This window comes from Perca fluviatilis, chromosome 17 (assembly GCF_010015445.1).
Source record: "Perca fluviatilis chromosome 17, GENO_Pfluv_1.0, whole genome shotgun sequence".
Lineage (NCBI taxonomy): Eukaryota > Metazoa > Chordata > Actinopteri > Perciformes > Percidae > Perca > Perca fluviatilis.
The window spans coordinates 14,144,012-14,161,385 of record NC_053128.1 but is presented as its reverse complement, the minus strand read 5'-3'; the positions used below and the strand labels follow the sequence as shown (position 1 = coordinate 14,161,385).

The window sequence follows — 17,374 nt, the reverse complement described above, 5'->3', positions numbered from 1 at the left end:
ATTTCAACATCTGTTTTCATATTAGCACCCTGCACTCTGGAACACCACAAGAAATAAGACAGCAAAGGGCTTAACCAAAAACATTTTAATATATTGAGATCATATATATATATATATATATATATATATATATATATAAGAGCAAAGGAATAGGAAATGTAGCAAAAAAAAAGCTGATGGGACATAAAATGCGACTTTGATAACTCTTTCCTTTTTAGTTGTGAGATCGGTATCTGTCTGTTTACTGCTGAGCACTGTGAATTGTGGCAGTTATTTAAAAAAAAAAAAATAAAAAAATAAAGAGGCATCTGTAGACTTTCATGCTGTCTGGTGGAGATGAAGTAACTTGTTGAATTTACCTGACTGAAGCATGACCACGTTTTGGGATCATTCAGACTTGATTTGAAATTTCTTTTTGCTCTAATGGCAATATAATGTATATTCTATATACACCGAACTATATGGTACAGCTGAGTCTATTTTTCTATAAAAGAAGCAGGTGATCATTGTTGGGTTTCCAATGAGTGTGTGAAGATTACAATAACACATTTATTTTTTTTTTATGTGTGCGTAAAGACTTGCATAACCCAAATATGAAAAATGAAACTTTTTATTTTTGATGCTCATTGGAACCCCAACATTAATTCTCTGATAATTGTACTATTCAAAGCCATTGTAAAATCCCCATCTTATAATATGTGCCTGCTGATTTATTTTTGCACTATATACAGTATGTAGCTCCAGCCCCTGGTAGATATGTGCTGAAAACAAAACAAACAAAATTAGCTTTCTTTCAGTTGCCAAAAAAATAACAATTATTAGTTTGGTGACAACATGGTTCTGTAATGTTAAGAAAGGCATCGTCTGTAAAACTGATTCAGGTTAAAAGCCAACAGGGGGCGATGATGGCTGCCACTGTACAAGACTGTAAAGTTGTTTATCTTTAATGTACAAATCAAATATTTCCAAGCCAAATGTCCCTGTCTCTTCCTCCTGTCTTAGATTCACACATGAAGAGCAAATCTGATTAGCAGCGCAGGATGAACCCTGATCAATCAAACCTGATCAATCAAACCTGCATGAAAGGTCAAAAGTCAGACGACTCATGCACATGTGAATCTAGCTGCAGTCTTTTTCTTTCTGTTCCTCTCCCCCAGTGTGTGCTGTTTACGTTGAGTTCTTGTACATTTGGATGTTAATAACATCTTGTTGTAATTATTAATAAGCTTGTACATTGATGTTGTTTTGATGCAATTTATCTTTACCTCAAATGATTTTTTTTGGATATATTGGACCAATAATAAATAGCAAGAATGTGTTTGATACTTGTCTGCTCCGTTCTGATTTATTTTTCTTCTGTAACATTTTCTTTGTTTTCACCAGTTGAAATGTTTTCTAAGTGTAAACAATAAGTCATTATTTGATGAAGATACACAATAATAATTATGATCTGGCGAGTATGCAGCAAAAAAACATGAATTGAACTTGTTTAGATACTAATAATTTCAAAAAATACATTTTAAATGTGTAAAATCTCCTTTATTGTCATAATAAAAGTAAATTGCATAATACATTGCAGCAAGTTGGTTTCATATAGACAAAATCAAAGTAAATTCCTTAAAATTTAAGTAATATATAATATAATATTCCTTAAAAAAATACAAAAACTAAACTTTTACCCAACTTGCATACTCATGGTTCATTAATGCAAATATTTGACATTTTGTTCCCACCCTTACACCGACATAAACTGTACCTTAGGTGTAGTAACCTTTATTTAAACTCGCTGACAGCAACGCTTTTGTATGTGCGTTTTTAAGAAAAGTGTCAACAATTAAAAGTGCAATAATAAATGAATGCATAACACAAAAATAACAATGCAGTCTGCATCGTCTTAGTCTGGTCTAGTACCAGGATGCAAAATGACACTTGCAGCCTTATCTCAAATGCATAATTACAGTAGATATGAATTATTATATGTAACTGTAGTTATTAAAAATATCTAAATTTCTAAAATGTTTTGTTAAATGAAATCACACAAGCAAAAATCCAAGCAATAAGTCAGTCAGATATACTGTATATGTAACCTTTCAAATGAGTTAAAAGTGCTTTCCAACCAATTTAAAATGAACTGACCAAACACATAACTGTAAAAAATCAACAAGACAAGTGAACAGAAAACATATGATAAAATGCACAAGTGAGTAAACACTTGAAAAAAACCTGAAATAAAGGTGATTTAAAATATCACTTTTCAATGTCTGACACATTTCAATGAAAAATCGACATTATGTTGAAATCACCGATTATTAATATGTTGGGTGTGTTGTTGACGACGTGGCACTGGCTGATGAATCCTATTGGTTGATAACGTTTGCCCGTATCTCTGTCAAAAGTCCAATCGTTCTAAACTTTTTTGTCCATCCTGCTGTCTGTTCCTCCTGCCAAAGCCTGCCACAACTCCTCTCCTGCAGTCTCTAAATGTTTACCGTTATAGGAAGTGAGATTAAAGGCACCGTTCTCCTTTTGGCCCGTTTCAAGTCTCGCTTCCCGTCTGCCTCGTACCAACACTAACTCACTGCTGGCGCTGACGTCTTCGCCCTCAGTTACCCTGAATCCTCATGTACTGTCGCGTCTGAGCTGTTCTGCAGCAGACGATACTGGAGGGAGAAGAGAGGAAATGTTCTTGAGAAGACATGATGTCTTTTGCACTACAAAAGTGCTTACACTGTGAATGGAATATTGAGCCCCTAGGAATAGATATTATCGCTCCCGGCAACATTATATATCATCCACATCATACCTGATGGGTATCATTCCCAGTACTGTAATGATGCTGGAGAGCGTGAAGACGAAGCCTGGGAACCAGCCCAGGGTTCCCTGATAGATCTTGGTAAAGGCGGGGATGTACGCCAGACCGGCAATCTTCAGAGCAAACTGCAGGAAGGTGAGAGTGGTGCCTGATGGGAAGGAGGACGGATAGGTCAAAGGAAAGAGAAGTTAAAAAGGTTCAGAGGAAACATGTACATTTTCCTTTCTCACAGAGATCTCTTTAAAAAGGAATATTTTGAGATTCTTGGGAAATACACAAATCGCTATTTGGCTGAGAGTGAGATGAGAAAACTGATATTTTATATCTGTACTGTAAATATGAAGCTACAGCCTGCTAGCTCAGCTCAGCATAAAGACTGGAAACAGGGGAGACGACTAGCATGGCTCTCATATATCTTTTTTGATTTTCACATTTGTAAGTGTGTGTGTGTGTGTGTGTGAACATGAATAGGGTTGGGGTTGCTAGTGTGTGTGTGTGTGTGTGTGTGTGTGTGTGTGTGTGTGTGTGTGTGTGTGTGTGTGTGTGTGTGTGTTTGCATTGTACTGACTTCCTTCTCTAATCATCTGTGACCAAGTGTGTGTGTGTGTGTGTGTGTGTGTGTGTGTGTGTGTGTGTGTGTGTGTGAACATGAATAGGGTTGGGGTTGCTAGTGTGTGTGTGTGTGTGTGTGTGTGTGTGTGTGTGTGGGTGTTTGCATTGTACTGACTTCCTTCTCTAATCATCTGTGACCAAGTGTGTGTGTGTGTGTGTGTGTGTGTGTGTGTGTGTGTGTGTGTGTGTGTGTGTGTGTGTGTGTGTGTGTGTATGAAAAAGGGAAGCATGACACAAGCATAACCGGAGGCTCTTTGCGATGCGTCATCTTTTTGGCTGTCGGGTAAGATATGATGACACAACTCTCATCACACAGCAATAAATGCACTAAACATGACAGACTGATAATAGCAGTGTGAGAGATTTTTTTTTATTCTCCCTCTGACCTATCCATGAACTTCAGACCGTAAACTCGACTTTCAGGAAATGTCATGTTGTCGTTCCTCCTGTACTCACTAATGACACACTCTGATCCAGATCCACGATCTCACCACCAGTAATCTAACACTAGAATACAGCGTGTGCATTTTAGTTTCAACAACAACGCAAGGCTTTGTCAGGGATTGATTTACGTCGTGAGGGAAAAGGGAGAAAAAGTGAAGTAAGAATTCTTTTTTCTTTTTCTTTTTTTTTATAAATTAAGGAGAATGGACCCTTTATAAATACTTTCAAACTGTTAGCAGCAAGTTAAAGTTGTAAAGGCGTACACACACACTGCCCCACGCGCTCTCCATATTTCTTACTTGTATAATCAAATCAATATGTTGAAAGCATCAGTAGCACCTGCATTACCCTGCTGTGTATTTCATCGTTTTCACTGTTTAATCATCTCTACTGTTATAATTACTCATCTGTAGTGCTTTCACACACCTTCGCACACGCACAGAGGTCGCGTACTCACCACACGAGGATGCTGGAACCTGCTGTGAGAGCAGGGATCTGATGGTGGGCATCGGGATGAGAGCAAACAGATTGAGTGAGCGAGCTGCGGACAAATTTAAACACTGGTTAATATTTTCCCTCCGCAAGGTTTTTTTGCACCCACCACCGACAAGCTACTATTTTCTCTCTTTTCTATACTCTCACCATCTAAACAATCAGTCTTTTTACTTTAACATGTGCATGACAACATATGACAATATGATATTTTGTTCCCATCTACCACTCCTTGCTTTAAATCGAGACTGGTTTATTTTATTTTTTTTTATTTAACCTTTATTTTACCAGGTAGGCCGTTGAGAACAGGTTCTCATTTGCAACGGCGACCTGGCCAAGAAAAGCATAAGCGTGCAAGACAACATACAGTTTCACATTCAGTACAGTACAAGAATACAGAATACAATAGGCTATATAAAGTACCGATCAGGTAGGCATTACATAGCCGGCGCAAAATGAGGTGTAAGTAACTCGATAATTTTCATAAGGGCTTATTATTTGCTGTTGTGTGCTAGCTCTTTTCTCTTGACTTTTAAAACATACTTTACAATGGAATTTTTGTGACTTATTTGACATACCATACTATGACTTTTAGGACATACCATACGATGACTTTTAGGACATACCATACGATGACTTTTAGGACAGACCATACTATGACTTTTTATGACTGTTGTCGACATAACATACTATGATTTTTTAATGGCTTTTTTCGACTTACAATACTATGACTTTTTCATCACATTTTTCAACATACTACACTATTAATTTTTATAATTGTTTTCTTTACACTATGACTTTTTTGACACTTTTTTCGACATACTATACTATGACTTTTTTCGACTATGAATATTTTAACACTTTTTTTTGACATACTATTCTATAACTTTTTTCGAAATACTATTCTATGAATGTTTTAACACTTTTTTTCGACATACTATACTATGAATGTTTTATGACTTTTTTCGACTTTTTTATCACTTTTCTCGACTTACTATACTATGACTTTTTCGTGACTTTTTTGACATACTATATTATGAATATTTTAACACTTTTTGTCGACATACTATACTATGACTTTTTTGACATACTGTACTATGACTTTTTTATCACTTTTCTCGACATACTATACTATGACTTTTTTCGACATACTATACTATGACTTTTTCATGACTTTTTTGACATACTATTTTATGAATATTTTAACACTTTTTGTCAACATACTATACTATGACTTTTTTATCACTTTTTTTCTACATACTATACTATGACTTTTTTATCACTTTTTCGACATACTATACTATGACTTTTTTCCGACATACTGTACTATGAATATTTTAACACTTTTTTCACTTGCTGCAACTAACTCCAAATTGCACAAACAGATTCAGTGGCTGCTGGTTCAAATCCCAGTTGCCACTATACCTTTTTGTTTGCAAGTTCTTCAAGATTTTCTTTGACCTATTATACTATGACTTTTTTACCACTTTTCTCGACTTACTATATAATATGACTTTTTTGACATACTATACTATGACTTTTTTAGGACATTTTTAGACTATGACATTTTTTTGACAAATTATATATTATAAATGTTTTAAAAATAAATTATCTGGTATTACGGTGGTTCAGTGGTCAGGCTTGCTGCAAATAACTCCAAAATATAGAAAAAGAGTCTGTGGTTGCAGGTTCAGAACCTTTTCCTGACTAAACCCTTTTGGGAGGAGTTTGCAAGTTCTTCAAGATTTTCTTCAACATACTATACTATGACTTTTATATCACTTTTCTCGACCTACTATACTATGAGTTTTTTATGACTTTTCTCGACGTACTATACTAAGACTTTTTTATGAATTTTTTGACATACTATATTTATGACATGTTTCGACATATTATACTATGACTTTTTTATGAATTTTTCGACATACTATACTATGACATGTTTCGACATACTATACTATGACTTTTTATCGATTTTCTCGACTTACTATACTATGAATATTTTAACACTTTTTGTCGACATACTATACTATGACTTTTTTATCACTTTTCTCGACATACTATACTATGACTTTTTTGACGTACTATACTATGACTTTTTTATGAATTTTTCGACATACTATACTATGACTTTTTTATAATTTTTTTTCTACATACTATACTATGACTTTTTTATCACTTTTTTCAACAATAAACTGGGCCGGTCCAAAAACACAGACATCCTGTACAAAAAGGGCCAAAGCCATCTCCACCTGCTGAGGAGGCTGAGGTCCTTTGGTGTGTGCAGGACTCTGTTAAAAACATTCTATACCTCTGTGGTTGTGTCTGCAATCTTTTATGCAGTAGCCTGCTGGGGGGGCTGGGAGCACAGAGAGGGACAGGAAGAGGCTAAACAGACTGGTGAAGAGGGCTAGCTCTGTTCTGGTCTGCCCTCTGGACACCATGGAGGAGGTGGGGGAGAGGAGGATGTTAGCCAGGCTGGCATCAATCATGGGCAACACCTCTCACCCCCCAAATGAGATTGGGAGTTCCCTGAGCAGCTCCTTCAGCAGCAGACTGCTGCACCCTCAGTGCAAGGAGGAGCGCTGCCGCAGGTCCTTCATTCACCTCCAACTGTGCAATATTTCATCTCTATTCATCTGCACCTTACTCATCTGTGTTTATATACTGTCTGTTTATAGAAGGTCTATTGTGTAAATATGTTTGATTTATTACTATTATTATTATAACTAATTCTATTTTTTTCTATTTCTTATACTAAAGCTATATTTTTTCTGTGTCACCTCCAACTGTGCAACATTCCATTTCTATTCATCCGCACCTCACTCATCTTTATATCTGTGTATATATATACTGTCTGTTTATAGAAGGTTTATTGTGTAAATATGTTTGATTTATTACTATTATTAATATAACAAATTCTATAACAAATTCTATTCTTTTTCTATTTCTTATATTTAATGAATATTTTTTTCACCAATGTCTACTTAATGTGTATTTGTCGTATTCTGTTGTGTGTACATTGTTTTTCTTTTGAGCTGCTGTAGCAAAGGAATTTCCCCAGTGTGGGATTAATAAAGTCTATCTGATCTTATTTTAGTATTTTTTCTCTGGTATTGTGGTGGTACAGTGGTCAGGCTTGCTGCAGCTAGCTTTAAATTGCACAAACAGATTCAGTGACTGCTGGTTCAAATCCCAGACGCCACTGCATGTTTCTGGTTGCAAGATTTTCTTCAACATACTATGACTTTTATATCACTTTTCTTGACTTACTATATGACTTTTTCAACACACTATGCTAGGACTTTTTTATGACTTTTTCGACATACTATACTATAAATATTTAACACTTTTTTCGACATAATATAATAATGATTTTTATTACACACCTTTTCTTTTACATACTACATACTATGACTTTTCCGAACATACCTACACTACTACTTTTTACCCTTTTTTTTCAACATACTATACTATGACATTTTTCGACATACTACACTATGATTTTTTTTACCACTTTTTTCAACATACTATAATATGACTTTTTTATCACTTTTTCGACATACTATACTATGACTTTTTTATCACTTTTTCGACATACTATACTATGACTTTTTCAACATACTATACTATGACTTTTTTCAACATACTATACTATGACTTTTTCGACATACTATACTATGACTTTTATATCACTTTTCTCGACTTACTATATGACTTTTTCAACACACTATGCTAGGACTTTTTTATGACTTTTTCGACATACTATACTATAAATATTTAACACTTTTTTCGACATACTATACTATGACTTTTTTACCACTTTTTTTACCACTTTTTTCGACATACTATACTATGACTTTTTCGACATACTACACTATGACTTTTTTACCACTTTTTTCAACATACTATACTATGACATTTTTCGACATACTACACTATGATTTTTTTACCACTTTTTTCAACTTACTATACTATGACTTTTTTATCACTTTTTCGACATACTATACTATGACTTTTTTATCACTTTTTCGACATACTATACTATGACTTTTTTCAACATACTATACTATGACTTTTTCGACATACTATACTATGACTTTTTTACCACTTTTTTCGACATACTACACTATGACTTTTTTATGACTTTTTCGACATACTATACTATGACATTTTTCGACATACTATACTATGACCTTTTTATGACTTTTTCGACATACTATACTATGACTCTTTTATGACTTTTTTGATATACTATACTTTGACTTTTTTTAGACATACTATACTATGACATTTTTCAACATACTATTCTATGTCCTTTTTATGACTTTTTTGACATACTATACTATGACTTTTTAAGACATACTATACTATGACTTTTTTCGACATACTATACTGTGAATATTTTAACATTTTTTTCAACATACTATAGTATGACTTTTTTATGACTTTTTTCGACATGCTATACTATGACTTTTTTACCACTTTTTTCGACATACTACACTATGACTTTTTTATGACTTTTTCGACATACTATACTGTGACTTTTTTTACCACTTTTTTCGACATACTATACTATGACTTTTTTCAGACTTTTTTCGACATACTATACTATGAATATTTTAACATTTTTTTCAACATACTATAGTATGACTTTTTTATGACTTTTTTCGACATGCTATACTATGACTTTTTTAACATTTTTTTCGACATACTATAGTATGACTTTTTTATGACATTCTTAGACACAAAATACTATGAAATGTTTCGGACAAATTATATACTATAAATGTTTTGAAAACGACATCTTTGGTATTGTGGTGGTGCAGTGGTCAGGCTTGCTGCAGCTATCTCTAAATTGCACAAACAGATTCAATGGCTGCTGGTTCAAATCCCAGACACCACTGCATGTTTGTGGTTGCAAGTTCTTCAACTTACTATACTATGACTTTTATATCACTTTTCTTGACTTACTATAATATGACTTTTTCGACATACTATACTATGACTTTTTCACCACTTTTTTTGACATACTATACTATGACTTTTATGACTTTTTTCGACATACTATACTATGAATATTTTAACACTTTTTTCGACAATACTATACTATGACATTTTTCGACATACTATACTATGATTTTTTTACCACATTTTTCAACATACTATGTCTTTTTTATGACTTTTTTCAACATACTATACTGTGACTTTTTTAGACATACTACACTATGACTTTTTATCACTTTTTCGACATACTATACTATGAAATTTTTCAACATACTATACTATGACTTTTTTTTGACATATTATACTATGACTATTTTCTGACTTTTTTCGACATGCTATACTATGACTTTTTTGACATACTATACTATGACTTTTTTTACCACTTTTTTCGATATACTATACTATGACTTTTTTTGACATACTATACTATGACTTTTTTAGACATACTATACTATGACTTTTTTATGACTTTTTTCGACATACTATACTATGACTCTTTTCTGACTTTTTTCGACATGCTATACTATGACTTTTTTATGACTTTTTCGACATACTATACTATGACTTTTTTTACCACTTTTTTCGACATAATATACTATGACTTTTATGACTTTTTTTGATATACTATACTATGACTTTTTTCGACATACTATACTATGACTTTTATGACTTTTTTCGATATACTATACTATGACTTTTTTTGACATACTATACTATGACTTTTTTCGACATACTATACTATGACTTTTTTCAGACTTTTTTCGACATACTATACTATGACTTTTTTCAGACTTTTTTCGACATACTATACTATGACTTTTATGACTTTTTTCGACATACTATACTATGAATATTTTAACACTTTTTTCGACATACTATACTATGACATTTTTCGACATACTATACTATGATTTTTTTACCACATTTTTCAACATACTATACTATGTCTTTTTTATGACTTTTTTCAACATACTATACTATGACTTTTTTAGACATACTACACTATGACTTTTTATCACTTTTTCGACATACTATACTATGAAATTTTTCAACATACTATACTATGACTTTTTTATGACTTTTTTTGACATATTATACTATGACTCTTTTCTGACTTTTTTCGACATGCTATACTATGACTTTTTTGACATACTATACTATGACTTTTTTTACCACTTCTTTCGACATACTATACTATGACTTTTATGACTTTTTTCGATATACTATACTATGACTTTTTTTGACATACTATACTATGACTTTTTTAGACATACTATACTATGACTTTTTTATGACTTTTTTCGACATACTATACTATGACTCTTTTCTGACTTTTTTCGACATACTATACTATGACTTTTTTTACCACTTTTTTCGACATAATATACTATGACTTTTATGACTTTTTTTGATATACTATACTATGACTTTTTTCGACATACTATACTATGACTTTTATGACTTTTTCGATATACTATACTATGACTTTTTTTGACATACTATACTATGACTTTTTTCGACATACTATACTATGACTTTTTCAGACTTTTTTCGACATACTATACTATGACTTTTTTCAGACTTTTTTCGACATACTATACTATGACTTTTTTATGACATTTTTCAACATACTATACTATGACTTTTTAATCACTTTTTCAACATACTATACTATGAATTTTTCAACATACTATACTATGAATTTTCTACATACTATACTATGACTTTTTTAGACATACTATACTATGACTTTTTTACCACTTTTTTAGACATACTATACTATGACTTTTTCGACATACTATACTATGACTCTTTTATGACTTTTTTTGATATACTATACTATGACTTTTTTTAGACATACTATACTATGACTATTTTATAAATTTTTCGACATACTATACTATGACTTTTTTACCACTTTTTTCGACATACTACAATATGACTTTTTTATGACTTTTTCGACATACTATACTATGACATTTTTCAACATACTATACTATGACCTTTTTTAGACTTTTTCGACATACTATACTATGACTCTTTTATGACTTTTTTTGATATACTATACTGACTTTTTTTAGACATACTATACTATGACTTTTTTATGACTTTTCGACATACTATACTATGACATTTTTCAACATAATATACTATGACTTTTTTATGAATTTTTCGACATACTATACTATGACTTTTTTTACCACTTTTTTCGACATATTATACTATGACTCTTTTATGACTTTTTTCGATATACTATACTATGACTTTTTTTGACATACTATACTATGACTTTTTTCGACAGACTATACAATGACTTTTTTATGACTTTTTTCGACATGCTATGCTATGAATATTTTAACACTTTTTTCGACATACTACACTATGACTTTTTTATGACTTTTTCAACATGCTATACTATGACTTTTTTATGACATTCTTAGACACACAATACTATGAAATGTTTCGGACAAATTATATACTATAAATGTTTTTAAAACAAACTCTCTGTGGTGGTGCAGTGGTCGGGCTTGCTGCAGCTATTTCTAAATTGCACAAACAGGTTCAGTGGCTGCTGGTTCAAATCCCAGTTGCCCCTGCATGTTTCTGGTTGCAAGTTCTTCAAGATTTTCTTCAACCTACTATACTATGACTTTTATATCACTTTTCTTGACTTACTATAATATGACTTTTTCGACATACTATACTATGACCTTTTAGGACATTTTTAGACATACTATACTATGACATTTTTTTTGACAAATGATATATTATAAATGTTTTAAAAACTAATTACCTGGTATTACAGTGGTTCAGTGGTCAGGCTTGCTGCAAATAACTGGTTGCAGGTTCAGAACCCAGTCCTTACTACACCTTTTTTACCTCACTTTTCTCGACTTACTATATTATGACTTTTTTCGACATACTATACTATGACTTTTATATCACTTTTCTTGACTTACTATATGACTTTTTCGACACACTATGCTAGGATGTTTTTATGACTTTTTCGACATACTATACTATGAATATTTTAACACTTTTTTCGACATACTATACTAAGACTTTTTTCGACATACTATACTATGACTTTTTTGACATACACTATGATTTTTTATGACTTTTTCGACATACTATACTATGACTTTTATATCACTTTTTTCAACATACTATACTATGACTTTTTACCACTTTTTCGACATACTATACTATGACTTTTTTACCACTTTTTTTGACATACTACACTATGACTTTTTATGACATTTTTCGACATAATATACTATGACTTTTTTTATCACTTTTTTCGACATACTATATTATGACATTTTTCGACATAATATACTATGACTTTTTTATGACTTTTTTCGACATAATATACTATTACTTTTTTACCACTTTTTTCAACATACCATACTATCACTTTTTTCGACATACTATACTATGACTTTTTTTAAAACATAATGTACTATGAATTTTATCACCTTGTTCGACATACTATAATATGACTTTTATATCACTGTAATAATGCGATAATGCTATTATATGACTTCACTTTTTTCGACATACTATACTATAACTTTTTTATGACTCTTTTCAACATACTATACTATGACTTTTTTTAAAACATACTGTACTATGAATTTTTCATGACTCTTTTTGACATACTATACTATGACTTTTTCAACAAACTATACTATGACTTTTTTCGACATACTATAATATGACTTTTTTATGAATTTTTTGACATATTACACTGACTTTTTAATCTCTTAATTCTCATGTTATTTTAGAAGTTATCTGTTGTAGTTAGAGGGTAAACATGTCCATTAGTCATGATCCACCACAAACTTTGCCTGATTCAAGATGCTTACCGAGGTAGAACATGTAGGTGGCCGTCACAAAGGACATGAAGTAAATTCCCGAGGCGAACGACAGCATGCCGATCAGGATGAGCATCACGTCGCTGACGCAGCGACGAAACACCATGACGCCGACAAAACTGGTGAGAAAAATCATGCAGCCTGCTGCGTTCCCATAACCCACCTGGACAAAGAGAAAGAAAGTGAAACAAAGGGACATTTTGTGATTGGACAGCAAACAAGAAAATTTGTGAAAGAAAGAGAGAAATGGGAGAAAGTAAAATTTAAAGTGAGACAAAATAAAGTTAATATACACTATTGACTACTGTACATAAAAACACACAATGCATATATGAATATACTGTATACAGCTTCTTACATTTCAAAAAGTTACATTCAATTGAGCAACCAAAACAGTATGTGTAAGTGAAACTAACAATTCAGTCTAAATAATTCAACTTTTTCCAGTCTATTTTAAATGTGAAAATTGCTGGCAGCAAATGTTTATAAATTTCCACTGATTATATTTGTCTTAAATTTTTAATCAGCAAAAAAAACTATTGTTTTATCTTTTATGCATCAAAATCACAAATACAAGACCTAAATACCAACATAAAAATTCAAGGAAAATGTCACCTGAGTGGCGCTCCAGTTGAGTGGCTCTTTCAGCACAAAACTGCCCAGTATTTCTATGGCTCCACCCACTGCAGAGTTGTACAATATAGCAGCTGCAAACAGCAGAACCACATTCACCATGTTTTCCCCAAGAGGAGCCTCCGCAGGTGCTTCACTGGAGGCGGGAGGAATGAGGTGGCAATTGTCCTCTGGCTCTGTGTTAGGTACTTGTTTCACCTTAAATTAGGATGGATGGACACACACACACACACACACACACACACACACACAACTTTAGTAAACATTTGGGCTGCATTAGGGGATAAAAGAAGAAAATGTTTTTGTTCTAAATTATTTTTTTATTTTAGAGTTTATTCCGGTGTCTGTATCCTTTCCGTTTCACAGTATATACAACAGCCTTCATTAAACCTTTTTGAGTTTTGATACATGGAGGTAAACAGCACCTGCATACCCAATTTCAATAATGTGTCCCATGACAACACGTCAGGTATTATTCCTTACATGACATACAAGGAAACTGGTTAGGTGATCTACTGTAGCATCCGCTCAAAATATTTTCAAAGGCGCGGCATGGTTGAGTGACAATAGTGAAGCAGTTCTCAGACTCTGGCTAGCTAAAATAAATGTTTCAGATACATTATGGAATTGCTGTGTATAGCGAACCTTGTATAATGTGCCTTGTATAATTTAGGCCTATCTAGGACAGGAAGTCAAATGTAATGGCAGCAGGATGTTTATTTTATCCATTTTCACTCTTAATGAATTGTCACTATGACTAGAATTAGTGTTGTCCATTGCTATCAGAGCTTAATTATGCTTATTGATTAAGTAGTTATTTAACTACAGAAAGTTATTCACCTTATCTTTTCCAAACAGGAAACAAAAGAGTAATTTATCCAAATGACTATGACACACACACACACACACACACACACACACACACACACACACACACACACACACACACACACACACACACACACACACACACACACACTGACCTGCAGCAGGAATATGGAGTGTATGAGGCAGAGCAGGTGCAGCAGTGCGCTCACAGTGAGCAGGATGGTCCCATGTTCCAAACTGAAGCTGTACAGCAGGAACATATGACCCGACACCAGGCTGCCCACCAGACCTGCTGCCCCATACAGCAGCTCCACTTTCATCATCACCTACATGGGACATAGATACACATTGCTGCTTTCAAAAGTTGACCACATGTCCTCCTGACTAACTAAAACTTTAAGAACATTTATTTTGATATATATAATGTTTAATATTCTTGGTTAGGTTTAAACCAATCATTTGTATGCATTTTTCAAGGGCTGGGATGACATGTCAGTATTAGGTGTAAGGCATTTTGGAAGGGTTTTTTTTCCAACAGAGGGCAAAAGAGGGTAGATTATATTTTGTAACCACACATTATTACTAAAGTTGCCCTATAATAAATACAGCCTTACAATTCGCCTAATAAAGTAGCCAAATAGGCTACTTTTGTTGTATAATTATAACATCCTAAGTAATAATATAATTATACAACAAAAGTAGCCTATAACATATAGTGTATAACTATACTGGAAAAGTAGGCTATACGCCAAAACCAACAGACTCAGGAACAGGTTCTTTCCACAAGCCATCACTCTGATGAACAGCTGACTTCTGACTCAGTGTCAGGTTCAATTCCTGTGCAAAAACCCAGCAACACTGTCTCTAATCAGCACCTCTTTACTGGTTCCACTTATTATGTATTCATCATTCTCTATTTCAGAGCTGTTCATACTGTTCATATTGTAATATAATACATAATAACATGACACTTATTTATTCCAGCATCCTTTGCACTATGCTCCATAATTAAAATAATAATTTATCATAAAGATAATTTACTCCTGCACACTTTGCACTCTTCATTGCACTACTGCCTCAATCTGTCTATATTGTTTCTGTTTATAGTGTGTATATATTGTTTGTTTTTGTTGTTTGTTTGTTTTGTATGAGTAAGAACATTGTGAGCAATGTATAATCCAAAGCAAAATTCCTCGTACGTGTCACCAAATAAAGCTGATTCTGATACTTAATGTAAGACTTTTGCAAGTAGCCTGTAGGCTCCTTATTGCACTATGAAGTAAAGCTCGGGATACTAAACTGAGAGCACCGACCTTAGACCGGTCAGTGGCATTGGAGCCGAGCGAGGCCAGGGTCATCACGCCTGGCCAGTAGGCGCAGAAGCCGCCGAACAGCCCGAAGACAACCGCCGCGCCGAACATCACCTCCAACGGGAGCCGAAAGACGACCACCAGGAGCAGGGCGAGCCTGGACAGCAGGTACCCGCTCAGGGGCACCACGATGGGGGCTCTCCTCCAGCCGCGGTCGCCTAACCTGGCCAGGAGCAGCGCAGGGAGGATCGGAACCAGCCGGATGATGAGGTTGTAGACCATGTAGAAGTCCGTCATGGCTTTCTGCTGGCTGCCCTCCCGGGACAGGTGGGCATCCGGGTAGGTGGCGTTGACACTCCGGTCCTTGACCACCATCTGCAGGGCGGTGTCGAAGAGAGTGCTGCCCAGCTGCTCGAGCACAATAACCGGCTCTATCTGCCGGAGCACCGTGAAGCCTGTTCGACACAGGCCCGACAGGTCCATGATTACACTTTTAATTACAACCTTAAAACTTCCTTATTAAACTTTAAGTCAAAATCAGATTGAATGTGTGAACAACATCAACAACGCAGCTGCTAAAGTTATTCAGATAGAGGACGTTTCTTCCTCAGAGTCACAAGTGTGTCTGTTTTTGAAATGAAAGCTCCGAGGGAGAAAATAAAAATGTCTCACGCCCATTTCCTCCTCCTCACAGCGTGAGCAGTGCGTGTGTGTGTGTACCTGTTTTACTATATTCGTGGGGTCCAAAAACCGGGGACTACAGTATACTTGTGGGGTCTGCTCAGCCTCGTGGGGACCAAAATGCTGGTCCCCATGAGTTTAAAGGGCTATTTGAGGGTTAAGACTTGGTTTTAGGACTAGGGTTAGAATTAGGTTATGGTTAGGGTGAGGGTAAGGGTTAAGGTTAGGCATTTAATTGGGATGGTTAAGGTTAGGGTAAGGGGCTAGGGAATGCATTATGTCAATATGTCCCCACAAAGACAGTAATACAGAATTGTGTGTGTGTGTGTGTGTGTGTGTGTGTGTGTCTGTGTGTGTGTGTGTGTGTTTGTGTGTGTCTGTGTGTGTGCGTGCGTGAGAGATTTTGGAAACCACCCTACCCTCAATATTTAGACTGTGACACAGTTTAAAGACAACAATTCTGTTTTTAACTATAAGAAGGCGTTTGCAGGTCTGTTTACTTTACTGAACAGAACCATAACAGAAAAGAGAAAGTAAAATGATCAAGACAGTTGTTATAATGGCCTCTGTGTTATGGTATTCAAATACACATGTCAGAATAAAATGAAAATCAGGTAATAGACAGGTTTAATCCCTCTCAGTATGCAACTACTTTTATCATCGGTTACTTCTTCAGT

At 34.1% G+C, this 17,374-nt stretch overlaps 1 protein-coding gene across 1 annotated transcript; it reads right to left on the bottom strand.

Annotated features, from left to right (window-relative positions):
• Positions 1 to 1,517: 1,517 nt before the first annotated feature.
• LOC120545968 (thymic stromal cotransporter homolog) lies at positions 1,518 to 16,661 on the bottom strand. The gene is made up of 7 exons (XM_039780677.1): positions 16,020 to 16,661; positions 14,862 to 15,032; positions 13,861 to 14,076; positions 13,237 to 13,408; positions 4,326 to 4,409; positions 2,804 to 2,960; positions 1,518 to 2,660 (listed from the first exon to the last, which is right to left on the bottom strand). Exons 1-7 carry the CDS (start codon positions 16,497 to 16,499, stop codon positions 2,603 to 2,605), a joined length of 1,338 nt encoding a protein of 445 aa, XP_039636611.1. The 5' UTR covers positions 16,500 to 16,661; the 3' UTR covers positions 1,518 to 2,602.
• Positions 16,662 to 17,374: the final 713 nt, after the last annotated feature.